The 15,818-nt window shown below is 47.9% G+C and overlaps 1 protein-coding gene across 2 annotated transcripts in view; it reads right to left on the bottom strand.

Annotated features, from left to right (window-relative positions):
- PDGFA (platelet derived growth factor subunit A) overlaps positions 1-15,382 on the bottom strand; it is a 61,694-nt gene extending 46,312 nt beyond the window's left edge. For both annotated transcript variants that reach the window (XM_087728507.1, XM_087728508.1), the window contains exons 1-2: positions 15,232-15,382; positions 11,634-11,730 (exon numbers count right to left, since the gene is read on the bottom strand). In XM_087728507.1, the coding sequence (XP_087584633.1) occupies positions 11,634-11,730; positions 15,232-15,288 (154 nt within the window). In that variant the 5' untranslated portion in view covers positions 15,289-15,382. The remainder of the gene's footprint in view (positions 1-11,633; positions 11,731-15,231) is intronic.
- Between the last annotated feature and the right edge of the window lie 436 nt (positions 15,383-15,818).

Genomic DNA, 15,818 nt, shown 5'->3' with positions numbered 1-15,818 from the left:
CTGATAAAGGAAGAGATCCTGTGGCTTAGTGGCTAACATAACTGCCTGATATGTAATACAGCCCAGCTTCGATTCCCAGTAAGGGTATGGCTAGCTGATGAGAGCTAAATAGCTTGAAATAGATCTATACTAGTCTCCCTTTATTTATTTATCAGCACAAATAAAAACGTGTGTGTGTGTGTGTGTGTGTGTGTGTGTGTGTGTGTGTGTGTGTGTGTGTGTGTGTATCGTGATGGTCTCTTGTGATGAGCCGATAGACAGAGAAAGAAAGCAGTATGCTTCATACCTATTTCCCTGGCCTAGCTGATAAAGGAAGAGATCCTGTGGCTTAGTGGCTAACATAACTGCCTGATATGTAATACAGCCCAGCTTCGATTCCCAGTAAGGGTATGGCTAGCTGATGAGAGCTAAATAGCTTGAAATAGATCTATACTAATCTCCCTTTGTTTATTTATCAGCACAAATAAAACACACACACACACACACACACACACACACACACACACACATATATATATATATATATATATATATATATGAAGTGACTATTTAGAATACCTTGTTGAAAAATGAAGGAATAACATCTTTGTTTGAATGTATGATGTACAAGGACAATAATGAACATAAGCATACTCGATAGTTAATTGGTGGGATTATACATAATTGAAAACAGTGATATACAAATATAAATGGTTGGTAAATCTCTTTCATATCGGGATCTGTGATTATGTAAAGGCACATTGTTATTAAACAGACAATCAAGAATGTAAGGGAATTAGGTTTATTGAGAAAAAATATTAATCGTAATTGAATATACGTTGTACAATGAAAGTGAGGTACCTAGTTATATTAGATGGAAAATCTGTGATTGTAAATGTAATTGAGAATATGGGTGCAAAAACACTTGTAACCAAATGACATGTAATGGATGAGATCTTTTTTATATATATGGTTTCTTTTTTATGTTTAAAAATAAAAAAAACAGATTCCCAAAAAAAAGAAAAAAGCATGCAATGCCTTGGAGGGAAGACCGGGTTCACACAGGATGGGCAGACAAAGGCTGATTCCTGCAAAGAAATGGACACAAAGACACACCCATGTTTTTAGCTGGGTTTAACATGTGATGATGCCAACCTAATCCACGTTTCAGCAAAGATAACCTAAAGCCTCTTGGAAACCATTGGCTTGAGTGTAAGGATGTCACAGAAGGAGGGAAACAGAGACTAAGGTAAAAGTTTCCCTCGCGCATATATGCTAGTCCTTCCCGACTCCAGGGGACGGTGCTCATCTCCATTTCAAAGCCAAAGAGCCAGCGCTGTCCGAAGACGTCTCCATGGTCATGTGGCCGGCATGACTCAACGCCGAAGGCGCACGGAACGCTGTTACCTTCCCACCAAAGGTGGTTCCTATTTTTCTACTTGCATTTTTTTAACGTGCTTTCGAACTGCTAGGTTGGCAGAAGCTTGGGACAAGTCACGGGATCTCACTCCGTTACGCGGCGCTAGGGATTCAAACCGCCAAACCGCCGAGCTTTCTGATCGACAAGCTCAGCGTCTTAGCCACGTCCCTCAAACAGAGGCTAGCCAATGGCAAAACGGCGGAAAGAGAAGATGGAAGTGGAGCAGCTTCTGCAGAATGGTAGTCTTCCCAAGCTTAGCATACCCTATTGAATCGAAGCTCCAATGAACACCATGAGTATCTTTGTTAGCCTCTTTCTCACAACAGCCAATTGATGGCCACCCATACAATGAGGCTTTCAAGGGGGAGTGGGGGGGAAAACACTGAACAAGACAGAGGAGGCAACGAAATTATTTAACCCTGCAGATGAAGGATCAGCAGACACTGATGATGGTATCTACATGTTGGAAGGTTGGTATCAGAGGTGGGTTCCTACCAGTTCGCACCAGTTTGGTAGAACTGGTTCGTCATATCTACTGAACCGGTTAGAAGAGGTTCCACCAGAAAGCAGGCCACTCCTACAGAAGAGGTTCCAAAAAATTTTGAAAACCCACCACTCACACACACACACACACACAGACAGACAGACAGACAGACTCACAGAGAGACAGAAAGAGAAAGAGAAAGGAAGGAAGGAAGAAATAAAGAAAAAAGAAAGAAAAAGTGAGAGAGAGATGAAAGAAAAAAAGGAAAAAAGGACAGAGAGACAAAAGGAAGGAAAGAGAAAGAGAGAGAGAAAAAGAAAGAAAGAAAGAAAGAAAGAAAGAAAGAAAGAAAGAAAGAAAGAAAGAAAGAAAGAAAGAAAACACATGGCTGGCAAGCCACTCCCACCAGGTCACATGGGTGGCAAGCCACTCCCACAAAGGAGGCCACACCCACAGAGTAGGTTCAAAAAAATTTTGAAACCCACCACTGGTTGGTATGATACAATGGTTAGGGACGTAACACTGGACCCCACATGAGCACAGAGCCTGAGGGTTGGCCATAATTTCTCAACCCAACCTTAATCAAAGGATTTTTTTGGGGGGTGGGATAAATTAAAGAGAGGATCTCCTGTCCCTCCTGCTCTCGTGAGCTTCTGGAGGACAGGTGGAAGGAAGATAGAAGATCTCAACATACGGACGTGGCAATTAGCAGAGATGGAAGACACCAAGAATGGGCCACATCTCTTGGAAGTACTGTACAAAGCTGGAGCTTCAAAAGAAAAATGTGGATAGATCGACAGCTGAAAGGATTTCGGGGGAAAGATCTGAAAATGGTGAGGTTGCACCCTCAACAGCAACTGAGATCCACAACAAATGAGAAAGAAGGAAGGAAGGAAGGAAGGAAGGAAGGAAGGAAGGAAGGAAGGAAGGAAGGAAGGAAGGAAGGAAGGAAGGAAAGAAAGAGGTGGGAAGGAAGGAAAGAGGAAGGGAGGGAGAAAGAAAAGGGAAGGAAGGGAGGGAGGAAGGGAAGAAGGGAGGGAGGAAGGGAAAGGGAAAGAAAAAGAATGAATGAATGGAGGAAGGAAGGAAGGAAGGAAGGAGGGTGGGAAGGAAGGAAAGAGGGAGGGAGGAAGAAAGAAAAGGGAGGGAGGAAGGGAGGAAGGAAGGAAGGAAGAAAGGGAAAGAAAAAGAATGATTGAGTGAATTCAGGAAGGAAGGAAGGAAAGAGGGTGGGAGGGAAGGAAAGAGGGAGGGAGGAAGAAAAGGGAAGGGAGGAAGGAAGGGAGGAAGGAAGGGGGGAGGAAGGAAGGAAGGAAAAGAAGGAAGGAAGGAAGGAAGGAAGGAAAGAGGGTGGGAAGAAAGGAAAGAGGAAGGGAGGGAGAAAGAAAAGGGAAGGGAGGGAGGGAGGAAGGGAGGACGGAAGGGAAAGGGGAAAAAAGAATGAATGAATGGAGGAAGGAAGGAAGGAAGGAGGGTGGGAAGGAAGGAAAGAGGGAGGGGGGAAGAAAGAAAGGGGAAGGAAGGGAGGGAGGGAGGAAGGGAAGGAGGAAGGAAAAGGGAAAGAAAAAGAATGAATGAATGGAGGAAGGAAAGAAGGAAGGAAGGACAGAGGGTGGGAAGGATGAAGGAGGGAGGGAGGAAGAAAGAGGAAGGAAGGGAGGGAGGAAGGGAAAAAAGGGAAAGAAAAAGAATGAATGAATGGAGGAAGGAAGGAAAGAAGAAAAAGAAAGAAAAAAGAAAAGAAAAAAGAGAGAGATGATTGCTGAATGAACAGTTGTAAGCCAAGAATTACCTTTCCTGTGCTTTGGAGTTTCTGGCCTAGACTCTTACAGGAACCCGGCCAATACATTACAAGCATGTCTCTATCAGGAGACACTTCAGCTCTCTGACATCCAACGTTCAAACCCTGCCAGACAGGATAATGCATCCATTGCCCAGGACCGTCTTAGCCATCTATTTAGCTCCAGGTCCCAAAAGAAGAAGAAAGCAATTGGGAGAGCTAATCCACACAGATGAGCTCATCACTCACTGCCTCTCCGGGATGAGAGAGGGGAAGAATTTGACGTGGCCGATGAAACGTTGCAGTCAGGAAGGGGGGGAAAAAAACCACACGCAACCGTAGCCAACACCAACTCCAACCTGCACAGAGATCCTTTTCAACGGCGATGAGTGATGGGTTGGCCCCAAAGGTATCAGCTCTCTTGCTGGTGGGCCTCCTGGGGGGGCGTCTGGTCAACCACCAGACAGCCACGAGGATGGGATCGGGTGTCCGGCCAAACTTCTGCAGGGGTTGGACTTCACAGAGGAAGGTTTGAAGCAGAGTGACCTTCTCCCCATAGACAAATGGTCTCCAGATCACAAGAAGGTTGGCAGGAGGTATTCCCCAGCTCGGGTAGGTATGTATTTCGTGAGTCATGAATAGCACTTAGACTTATATACTGATTTACAGTGTTTTTACAGCCCTCTCTAAGCGGTTTACAGAGCCAGCCTCTTGCCCCCCAACAATCTGGGTCCTCATTTGACCCACCTCGGAAGGATTGAAGGCTGAGTCAACCTTGAGCTGGTCAGGATCGAACTCCTGGCAATGGGCAGAGTTAGCTTGCAACACTACATTGTAACAACTGTGCCACTAGGACCTCCTTCCTTCCTTCCTTCCTTCCTTTCCTTCCTTCCTTCCTTCCTTCCTTCCTTCCTTCCTTCCTTCCCACTTAGCACTTAGACTTATATACTGATTTACAGTGTTTTACAGTCCTCTCTAAGCGGTTTACAGAGTCAGCTCTTGCCCCCAACAATCTGGGTCCTCATCTTACCCACCTCGGAAGGATGGAGGGCTGAGTCAACCTTGAGCTGGTGAGGATCGAACTCCTGGCAATGGGCAGAGTTAGCCTGCAACACTACATTGTAACAACTGTGCCACTAGGACTTCCTTCCTTCCTTCCTTCCTTCCTTCCTTCCTTCCTTCCTTCCTTCCTTCCTTCCTTCCTTCCCACTTAGCACTTAGACTTATATACCGATTTACAGTGTTTTACAGCCCTCTCTAAGTGGATTATAGAGTCAGCCTCTTGCCCCCAGCAATCTGGGTCCTCATCTTACCCACCTCGGAAGGATGGAAGGCTGAGTCAACCTTGAGCTGGTCGGGATCGAACTCCTGGCAATGGGCAGAGTTAGCCTGCAACACTACATTGTAACAACTGTGCCACTAGGACTTCCTTCCTTCCTTCCTTCCTTCCTTCCTTCCCACTTAGCACTTAGACTTATATACTGATTTACAGTGTTTTACAGCCCTCTCTAAGCAGTTTACAGAGCCAGCCTCTTGCCCCCCAGCAATCTGGGTCCTCATCTTACCCACCTCGGAAGGATGGAAGGCTGAGTCAACCTTGAGCCTGGTGAGATTCAAACTGGCAGCCGGTGATCAGCAGAAGTAGCCTGCGGTACTGCCTTCTAACCACTGCAGCTCAGCTAAAACCAGCCACATTTAAAGGACCACAAAAGCCATGAGTGTCTCCAGGAAGGGCAAGGGATGTCCCATGCACAATGACATAAACATGCTTGCATCAGAAATTGGTAGGCGCAATTTGAGTACCCAAATGATGCCCTCAACAAACAACTCCTCATTTGCCAGTGCTCAAGGCCCTGGACCTATGGCATCTCCAAGCACCCCTCTGATTCACTGTGCAAAGTATCACAATACCGGAGCATAAGCCGATAAGCACAACAGTATTCCAGCTTTAGCCAACATCCTTGGTGAAAGGATAAGGTGGTGAGATGCTCCCAGCTCACCTTTAGTGGATATACATCAGAGGTGGGTTCCTACCAGTTCGCACCTATTCGGTAGAACCTGTTCGTCAAATCTACCGAACCGGTTAGAAGAGGTTCCACCAGTGGACCCGGAAAGCAGGCCACACCTACAGAAGAGGTTCCAAAGGTTTTTGAAACCCACCACTGGTCCTTGGATGTGATTATTCTACACTATCAAGCTCCTATTTATAAAACTCAGTGCCTCTGTGAAAGGTAAGGATGACTACTGCGTTTGTGGTGCAATCAGAACATTGCGTGTGCTGAAGTTGTTTTAATGCAAACCAAAGATGCCTTTTAAAAAACAAGTTTCCATCATATTCTTATGCATGCCAGTGCTGTGTGTGAGGTCATTTAAGGTGGTTCTGACAAGTGTCGTCGGCATCTTCATATCCGGTCACATGGGCAGCAAGCCACTCCCATCTGGTCACATGGGCGGCAAGCCACTCCCACAAAGGAGGCCACACCCACAGAGTAGGTTCGAACAATTTTTGAAACCCACCACTGATATACAGATTGTGACCGGTTTCTTCCATACAATGTGGTCTTTACTCCATGAGGACAATGGGCTTGGAGGCAGGGGGGAAATCCAGCAGATCCTGAAGAATCGGTGGCGAGAGCAGCAAGGACCCAACAATCCTCCTATTATTCCTCCTCTTCCTCCTTCTCCTCTTCCTTGTCCTGCTGTCCACAAACCCCACTCCCTACTAGCAAACTGATGGTGTTACCTAGTTGTGTTCATGAAACGCCTACAAGAAAACAATCAAGCTCAGAGAGCAGCAAGGACCCAACCATCCCCCTATTATTCCTCCTCCTCTTCCCCTTCCTCCTCCTGCTCTCCATCACTCCCAAATCACACTCCCTTCTAGCACTGATGAAGTTACCTAGTTGGGCCATGGAACATCTGCAAGAAAACAAGGAAGCTCAGAGAGCACCAAGGACCCCAAAGTCCTTCCCTTCCTCCTCCTCCTCCTCCTCCTCCTCCTCCTCCTCCTCTCCCCCCCTACCTCCTCCTCCTCTCTGCAATCCCCACTCCCTTCTAGCACTGATGAAGTTACCTAGTTGGGCCATGGAACGTCTGCAAGAAAACAAGGAAGCTCAGAGAACGCCAATATAACATGCTGTTGTTGTAATGAAAACCTCCCTCGAGTTCCTCAAGGGCATGGCCCTGCATTTGTCTTGGAAGAAAAAAGGGATTTACGGGTGGTTTCTTTGGGAGTAAGACTGAGCCAGCTCTGACCTTGATTAGCTCTTCAAGGGCCGCTAAGATTAAGCGAGCATCTTCCTTTAGCCCTGCTGGGCCTGGGAATGGCTTGCCAAGGCCACCAGCCTCCCAAAGGGACAAGTCCCAAACTAACCAATCTCTCAAATGTGATCAGATTTTCTTTCCGGTTCATTAATTAACGGCCCGCGTGGATCCATAACCATCGTTTCCCCCTTCAACCGGGACAGGAAAACGGGAGGCCGAATGACATTTTTCTCTTTCGGACACCAACAAGTGAAATAAATATTTTTTCCTCCCAGGGTTGAGTCTGCGCGATGAAGGGAAAGGAAAGAAACTGGAAGCCTTTTTCGCCTGCTTGCCATCCCACCTTGTGCAATTCCACCAAAACTAAAGGGGGAGACTCACACACACACACCGCACAAAAAGAACACACCACAAAATCTTCCAGATGGATTCAGCCCCGGGGCAGGCTGAATGAAAGTCACTCCCCACCCCACACCCCACACCCCCAAAAAAGCAGAGCCTGCTGAAATCAAGAGTTTAAACTTTCAAAGGCTCCTTGTAATTCTTAGAAGCTCCTTGTAATTCTTAGAAGCTCCTTGTAATTCTTAAAAGGAAATAAATAAATAAATAAATAAATAATAACAAGCAGAACAACTGTGCCGTCTTTGTTTTGATGGGATGGCTCTGCTTTTAAGCAGCGCAAGCAACAACTTGCTAGATTCTTGGCTCAGGATAGGAGATGGGTAGAAACTTCCCTTTGGGTTTTTTTTATTTAAACAGAAGGGAAGGAAGGAAGGAAGGAAGGAAGGAAGGAAGGAAGGAAGGAAGGGAGAGAGAGAGAGAGAAGGAAGGAAGGGAAAGAAAGAGGGAGAAAGAAAGAAAAAGGAAGAGAAAGAAAGAGAGAGAGAGGAAGGAAGGAAGGGAGAGAGAAAAAGGAAGGTAGAGAGAGAAAGAGAAAGAAGGAAGGAAGGAAGAGAGAGAAGGAAGGAAGGAAAGGAAAGAGAGAGAAAGACAAAGGAAGGAAAAGAAAGAAAGAGAGAGAGGAAGGAAGGAAGGGAGAGAGAAGAAGGAAGGTAGAGAGAGAAAGAGAAAGAAGGAAGGAAGGGAGAGAGAGAGAAGGAAGGAAGGAAAGGAAAGAGAGAGAGAGAAAGAAAGAAAGAAAGAGAAAGGAAGGAAGAGAAAGAGAGAGAGAGCAAGGAAGGAAGGAAGGGAGAGAGAAGAAGGAAGGTAGAGAGAAAGAGAAAGGAGGAAGGAAGAAAGGAAGGAAGGAAAGAAGAGAGAGAGAAGGAAGGAAGGTAGGGAAAGAGAGAGAGAGAGAAAGACAAAGGAAGGAAAAGAAAGAAAGAGAGCGAGGAAGGAAGTGAGGGAGAAGAAGGAAGGTAGAGAAAGAAAGAGAAAGAAGGGAGGAAGGAAGGAAAGAAAGAAGGGAGAAAGAAAGAAAGAAAGACAGACAGACAGACAGAAACAAACAAACAGAGCGGGGAGAAGAGTTGGAAGGAAATTGCTGTTATTTCTTTCCTACTTTTGCAACAACAACAATAATAATAACAACAACAACAACAATAACAGCAACAACAAATCAACAGAGCCATCCTTCCCCAAGGCTGCACGTCCTCACTTTGAGTCAATTCTGGCCAAATCTGCAGAGATCACATTTAATATCAGAATGGTTCTGTTTAGCAAATTGCCTGTTTGCCCTTTGAAGCATCCGTCAGCCTAATGAGTCAGAAAATAACCTTGGGCTATTAAAAAGCAAAAGCTAAGATGGGGCAGGCTGATTGTTTGGGAGCTGGCTGCGGGGGGGGGGGGGGGGGTTGGTCCAAGTGGAAAGGAAGAATCTGTTTATTTTTCCCTTTTCGCTTTTTGCAACAAACAAAAGGCATCGTCTTGTTTAGACGGGGACTTCGTTCCTAAACAGGGTCTGGGACGGCCCCACAGAGAAGGTTTTCCATATGAAAAAGAGCTGGGTGAAGTTAGTGGCTGGAGATATAATCTGGGGAGGGGGTTTCTGACCCCCACCACCACCAAACCAGAAAAGTCATCTTCTGCTTTTAAAAGCCAGGGTCCACCATCCTTTCGGACCTCAGGGACCACTAAATTCGTCATTTTAAATCCACGGACCACTAATACGATCTGCCTAATGACCGGCTGGGTGGGCGTGGCTAGGTGGTCATGTGGCTGGGTGGGCGTGGCCAACTCAATGTCACTCACATCAAGGGGTGCCTCGCCAGCCTCTACTCGCCACTCCTCTCCTGCCCTGCCCGGGCTCCTTAGGGCCCCAACAGGAAGCAGTTGCTGGAGCTAAGCAGCCCCCAGGAGAAAGAGTTGGCAAAACAGCTCAGTTCAAATTGGATCGGACCGAGAAGGAGGCTCAGCAGAAACACCTCATTGAGGACTAGGAGCATGGGCTTTCCAAGTAGAAGGAAGACTTGTGGGAGTGCAAGGCCAGGTACGGCGCCTGGAGGCTCAGTGGGCTGAGATGGTCAGCCAGTTCCAGGCCATGATGCAGTCCCACTGGAAGGAGGCCCTCCGGCTCTTCGCCACCAGCAGTGCTTCCCTCCAGCCTTCGCACAAAGCCCCCCACCAGGAGGCTGAAGCAGACCCCAGTCGGAATTTCTGCCCCCCTCCGACACCCACAAAAAGACCCCGAAGGAGGAGACTCTCTGCAACAACACAAACGTTCATTGCAATATCCATCCCAGGGGCCGTAATCTGAGGACTCCGGATTTAATGCAATATAAAAAATGCAAATATTTTTTCTGCGGACCACCAAAATTTTCTCGTGGACCACAAGTGGTCCACGGACCACCAGTTGGTGACCACTGTTTTAAAGGGCCTGTCTCAGTTGGCAAGGGAAAGCACCCCCTGAAAACACAAGGGACAGGGTGAAAGTCACGTATTCTGGGGAGTCGGTGATGAATGACTTCCTCTCTCCCCCAAAACTGTAGGACCTAAGCGAATTTAAGACACATCTGCTCTGCACAGCTGTAGATTAGATTTCTCATAGCATAAAAAAGAAGTCAATTTCAATAGAGCAAGTCAATTTCAATAGAGCAAGTCCAAGTCAACAAGGCAAGACAAAGTCAACAGGGCAAGTCAATGTCAACAGGGCAAGTCCATTTCAACAAAGCAAGTCAATTTCAATAGAGGAAAGTCAATTCAATAGGTCAAATCAATTTCCACAGGACAAGTCAGTTCAATTCAATAGGGTAACTCAATGTCAGCAGGGAAAGTCAATGTCAACAGGGCAAGTCAATTTCAATAGAGCAACTCAATGACAACAGGACAAGTCAATTTCAATAGGGCAAGTCAATTCGATAGGACAAGTCAATGTCAACAGGGCAAGTCCATTTCAACAAAGCAAGTCCATTTCAATAGAGGAAAGTCCATTCAATAGGTCAAATCAATTTCAACAGGACAAGTCAATTCCATCCAATAGGGTAAGTCAATGTCAACAGGGCAAGTCAATTTCAATAGAGCAACTCAATGACAACAGGACAAGTCAATTTCAATAAGGCAAGCCAATTCAAGAGGACAAATCAATTCAATAGGGCAACTCAATTCAAGAGGGCAACTCAATGTCAACAGGGCAACTCAATGTCAACAAGGCAAGTCAATTTCAATAGAGCAAGCCAATTCAATAGGGCAAGTCAATGTCAACAGGGCAAGTCAATTTCAAGGCAATGATTGTTGGGCATTTCACGCCTCCACTTGGCATTCATCAAACAACCCAACAGTGCAATTCTACTCATGTTTACTCAGAAACAGGTCCCACTGAATCGGAAAGCAGAATCATAACAGAATAACAAAATTGGAAGGGACTTTTCAATTTCTCTGAAAACTCTGCCTCAAGCCGTCTGTCTGTGAAATGGGAGCATGCACACAGCCTCCCTTGGGTGGACTAATGTCCTCCTGAACCCAAAGGAAGGAAATCAAATGTATGTCCCATATTTTAAAACCCTAGAAAGAGAATGATGGTCGAGATGAACACCAATTGTCATACAATGCATACTTTTGGGGAAAGATAATGCAGGCGTCTAAAAAAACACGAGGCAACACAATTCATAAAAGAGTGGGGGGGCTTTTTTCCCCACGAGGGGTCACTGCAAACCAGAGCTGTCAGCTGTGCATAACACCAGCTGTCTCAGAACAGTGGGGCTTCCACAGCCAGTGGCAGTGTATCCCCAAATTCTCACCTGCTAGCAAAGGAGACAGGTGCACAGCCATGGGGGAGAGAGAGAGGGAGGGAGGCTGTATTTTTCCACAAATAAAAACCTGCCACAAAAGAAAAATGGGGCCAGCCAAAAGGGGGAGAAAGGAAGGAGGAAGAACCAGGAAAATACTCCAGTTCCGTTTGGCAGCTGTGTGGTTTACACAAGTAGATTTCAAACGAGAATTAAGGAAAATTCGAACACAACTGGACAGCCGCTGGGGTGGAGGGGAACAAGCCCTTTCTTGTGGCCTGGGAAGGGGGGTGCCAAACTCAGACTCTCCTCCTCCTCGACCTCTTCCCCCCCACTCCCATTTCCCCAGAGGAGGAAGAATGTGGTTGTCCCCACCCCCAATCCATTGTGGACTCTTCTCCCTCCCCTCCCCAAATGCACACCTGGATTTTTGCATTTCTAAAAAGTCCACCCTTCTCCTTGGTAACCACCGCCCCCAACACACACACACACACACAGCCCTCTTGGTTGGGATATAGGAAGAAATGCAAGGGAATAATTTACCTACGGAATCAATTTCCAGGAGACGCTGCAAATCCCTTATGCTGTGGATCTCGCTGTGGGCCAGCCTTTCGATCAACTCTTGAGGGATCTCTGCTTCCTTTGAAAAGAGAGGAGAAAGAGAGCAAGCCCCTTCTGTTAGTCAGTGTTCCCCCAGATCACCTCCCCAAGCAGGTCCCTAGTCAGCCAGATCTCTAGTGAGACTTTCTCCAAACCATCTCTGGACCAGATCTTGACCTCTAGCCAATCAAATCAACAGATCTCTGTCTCCAAATCTCCTCCAGAGCAGATCTTGTCTCTAAGCCAGTCAGATCACCAGATCTCTAGTGAGCCTTTCTCCAAATCAGCTCCGGAGCAGATCCCTAGTCAGTCAGATCTCGAGTGAGACTTTTTCCAAACTATCTCTGGACCAGATCTTGACCTCTAGCCAGTCAGAGCACCAGATCTCTAGTGATTCTGTCTCCAAATCTCCCCCAGAGGAGATCCCTAGTCAATCAAATCTCGAGATCTCTGAGTGAGTTTTTCTCCACATCACTTCCCGATCACCTCTTGATCTCTAGCCGGTCAGATCACCAGATCTCCAGTCAGCCTTTCTCCAGATCACCCCTGGAGCAGATCTGGATCCACTCTGAAGTGGGATCTTGGATCTGCTCCCAGTTTCCAGCTCCAGGTGCTCAGGAACAATGGAGAAAGGAAACACTGGAGTTTTGTTGTTTTTAAAATATTCTCCTTTTCAAGAGTCCAAACCAACAACCCTCCAACTCATCATTAACATTATTTCTCCCCCTTCCCCCACTGTGATATGGGTAAATTCTGTCCTTTTCATTTATTTATTTAGTGTGGGGGGGGGAAGTTATCTTGGAAGGAGGGATTAGCATTCCTTTGGTGGCTCAAACCTTTGGGGAAAGCTGGAGGTGATTTTTTTGTAAATGGAGCAGGCAGTGCTTTCAGACCATCCCATAATATTGTGGGGGGGGGAGGGAGAGACCTGTTTGGGTACACTGTCCCATTACAATTACAAAACCATCCCATTTACTAAGAGAGAGGCCTGCCTTGAGGGAGATTTAAGTATCTGAAATCAGCTTTCCTAGAAGTATGAGAGAGACAGCATGAAAGACACACACACAGAGAGAGGGAGGGAGACAGAGAGTCAGAGGCATTGAAAGAGAGACATAGAGAGAAAGAGGGAGAGAGAGAGAGAGAAAGAGAGACAGGAAGAGAGAAAGAGAGAGAGAGACAGTGAAAGAGAGACAGAAAGACAGAGAGAGAAAGAGACAAACAGAGAGAAAGAGAGTGAAGGAGAGACAGAGAGAGAAAGCGAGAGAGACAGAAAGAGAGAAAGAGACAGGGAGAGAGAGAGACAGTGAAAGAGAGACATAGAGACATAGACAGACAGAGGGAAAGAGAGGGAAAGAGGCAGACAGGGAGAAAGAGAGAGAGAGAGAGAGAGGCTAGAGATCAAGTTGAAATATGCCACAGCACAATTCTCAGCAACATTCCACAGGTTGTTTCCTCCCCTCCCTCTCCCCTCCCCAAAAAATGCCAGCAACCTTATTTTCCAGCTTATCTTTAAAAATGCAGAATATCCCCAGGACTTCATGGAGCTCCTTCTACTTGAATGAGATAAAACAACCCATAACTTTTCTTTTCTTTTTTCCTTTGTCCCATTATTGTTGTTTTTAATTGCCCTGCCTAAGGATAGCTTTAACCCATACCCCAAAGCGTGCATATCTGTCTCTCTCTTTCTCTCTCTCTCTCCCTCCCTCCCTCTCTCTCTCTCTCCCCCCTCCCCAATAGCAGGAAACTTGCAAGAAAATAAAAGTTTCAGCCTGCAAAAAAACCAAAATTAAAATAAATTAAAATTAAAATCCTGGCTCTGGCTTCGCACTATTCTCCAAAAATTTCCCTGAGTGGGGAGGTAGGTGGGTGGGTGGGCCAGGTTCTAGAAGGGCCCGAATCCTACAGGTTGAAAATCAGCACATGCACACACACACACCAAAAAAAACCAGAATCCCACCTCGTTTTTAATCTTCCCACCCCCCTTCTGAAGAGTCAGAAAACTCCAGCCTGCTTCAAAAATATATATATATCCTCCCTTCCTTTTGGCCACTGAATTCCCACGCTGCGCGAGGGCTACCAGAAACAACCCCCCAATTTGGGGAAGGGGCAGCAGGAGAGGCAAAGAGGAAGCGGAGAGGGGAGGGAAATCCTACCGTTGGGCTCCGTTTTTACGTTCCTATTCTCCCAGGCTTCCCCCACCGACCCAAAAAAACAGAGATTATACCCTGCAACCCCAAAGGGCGACGTTCACAGACACGCACCCCAAAACCGGCTTCCTAAAACGCCCCCACTTTCTACCTTCCAACGCACCGAGCCACAAGCTAACCAGATAGGAGAGTCCAGTCCATGCACAGCCCCCTCCCCTCATTCCCACTCTCCCCCTCCGGCTCCTGAAAAACTAGCTGCGACTCTCCTTCGCGCGCCCCACCCCTTACCCCGGTAGGAGAAAACTCTGAATCCCTTTGACTGTGGAAACCTACCTGGGTTCAGAGCGTCGTCTGAACGTGGTCCCTGGAGTAGGGTGGGGGGGAGGCGTGAGAAACAAGCCCCTTTCGGAAGGCAAAGTCCTAACTTCTAAGCTAAACGCGCCAAAGTCAAGCTGGGAGATACAATTGGGTCTTCTCCTCCCCTCCCTCCACCCCAGTCCTTCTGTGGATAACCTTATAAAGTGAATTTTCAGAGCGGAGGGGGGGGGGAGTTAACACGCGGTTGCATCTCGCAAGAGGCAGCGTTAGATATATATATATACTGTAATTGCTTCCTTCTTCCTATTTTAGCCATTGCGTGGTGTTTCCCCCCAAGAAATTGGCTTATTGAAAAGCCCACGCGTGGTTTTTTTCCTCGACTTTCCACCCTACCTGTCCAGCCAGGCTGGCGTTGCGTTTGCAAACACAAACACACACACACAGAGGCAAAAACCACACGCGCCAGAGGCTGGCTCGCCTCGCAAGGCGCGTTTTCGCCACACCAATACCGCTTCCTTGCACGTCTGCACGCGCGCCAGAGGAGACGCAAGGCAGGGTGAAACGGACGGGCTGGGGGGGATTCGGGCGACCCAGCTACTATGTCCGTGGGGTGTGGGGGGAGGGACGAGGGAGGAAGAGGAGGAAGGGAGACCACGCTGTTTTGGACGGAAGGGGGTGGGTGGGAAACGGCAGTATAGCCGCGCGAGGAAGGACTGCCTTCCCACGCCACCACTTGGGTCTTGGGGGTAAAATTTGGGGAAAGGGAGTTCCCCTCTTCTCTCCGCCCAGGGAGGGGGGTCCGAGGGGAAGCTAAACCCATGCACGCGGGGTGGGGGGGGCGCAGGTGAAAGGTAAGTAGAGACAGGTCGAGAGAGGAAGAGGAGGAGAGAGAGGAAGAGGAAGAGAGAGAAAGAAGGAAAGAAGGAAGAATACCAAAGATGCAAAAAAATAATAATTGGGGGGGAATCGGAGATTTTAAAAGGGGAAGGGTAGGGGGGTCTTCTACCTTTCCTTCCTTCCTCCCCTTTCTCGCTCCCTCTGTCCCTCCCTCCTTCCTTGCCCAGGTGTGCACTTACCTCTGCCAACACGAGGTAGCAAAAGCCTATAAACCAGAATGCTGCGCTGATCCTCATTGCGGGCACATCACTGTAGCCGGCCAGACAACTCAACGGCGCAGCGCAGGAGGCGCACCCCCCCGCCTCTTTGGGTTGGGAAAATAACAACCATCCCTCACCACCGGCGCTGGGCGGAGGAGGAGGGGGGGGCAGTTGTCCTCCGGCTCGGGCTCTGGGCAGGGGGCGCGCGGGCGAAGGGCTCCTCCTGAATTCCCTACGGCATGTAAAAAAAAACCTCCCTCGGCGCTTGGCTCCGGGGGTCTCCTTGCAGAGGCGAGAAGCCGGCTTGGAAGGGAGCTGGGGTGGGTGAGGTGGGGTGGGGGGGAAGGCTGGTCCCTTGGCGCCCTTCCCCACTTGCGAAGCCAGGAAAAAAAAAACGAGGAGGGGGGGGCGGCGAGAAGAGAAGGAAGGCGCTTCGGACGCCCGGCCTCTTTCCTTTCCTTTCCTTCCTTTTTCCTTCCTTCCTTCCTTCCCCAAGGTGCCAACCAAGCTCTTGCTCCGCTTCTTATGGGGCGGCTGCTGTGGCTGCAGCTGCTGCTGCTGCTTCG

Source organism: Thamnophis sirtalis, unplaced genomic scaffold (assembly GCF_051295495.1).
Source record: "Thamnophis sirtalis isolate CommonGarterSnake01/CBP01778 unplaced genomic scaffold, rThaSir2_p1.2 scaffold_14, whole genome shotgun sequence".
In the NCBI taxonomy this organism is placed as follows: domain Eukaryota; kingdom Metazoa; phylum Chordata; class Lepidosauria; order Squamata; family Natricidae; genus Thamnophis; species Thamnophis sirtalis.
Note: the sequence above shows the minus strand (reverse complement) of the source record. Positions and strands in the feature narration are given on the sequence as shown.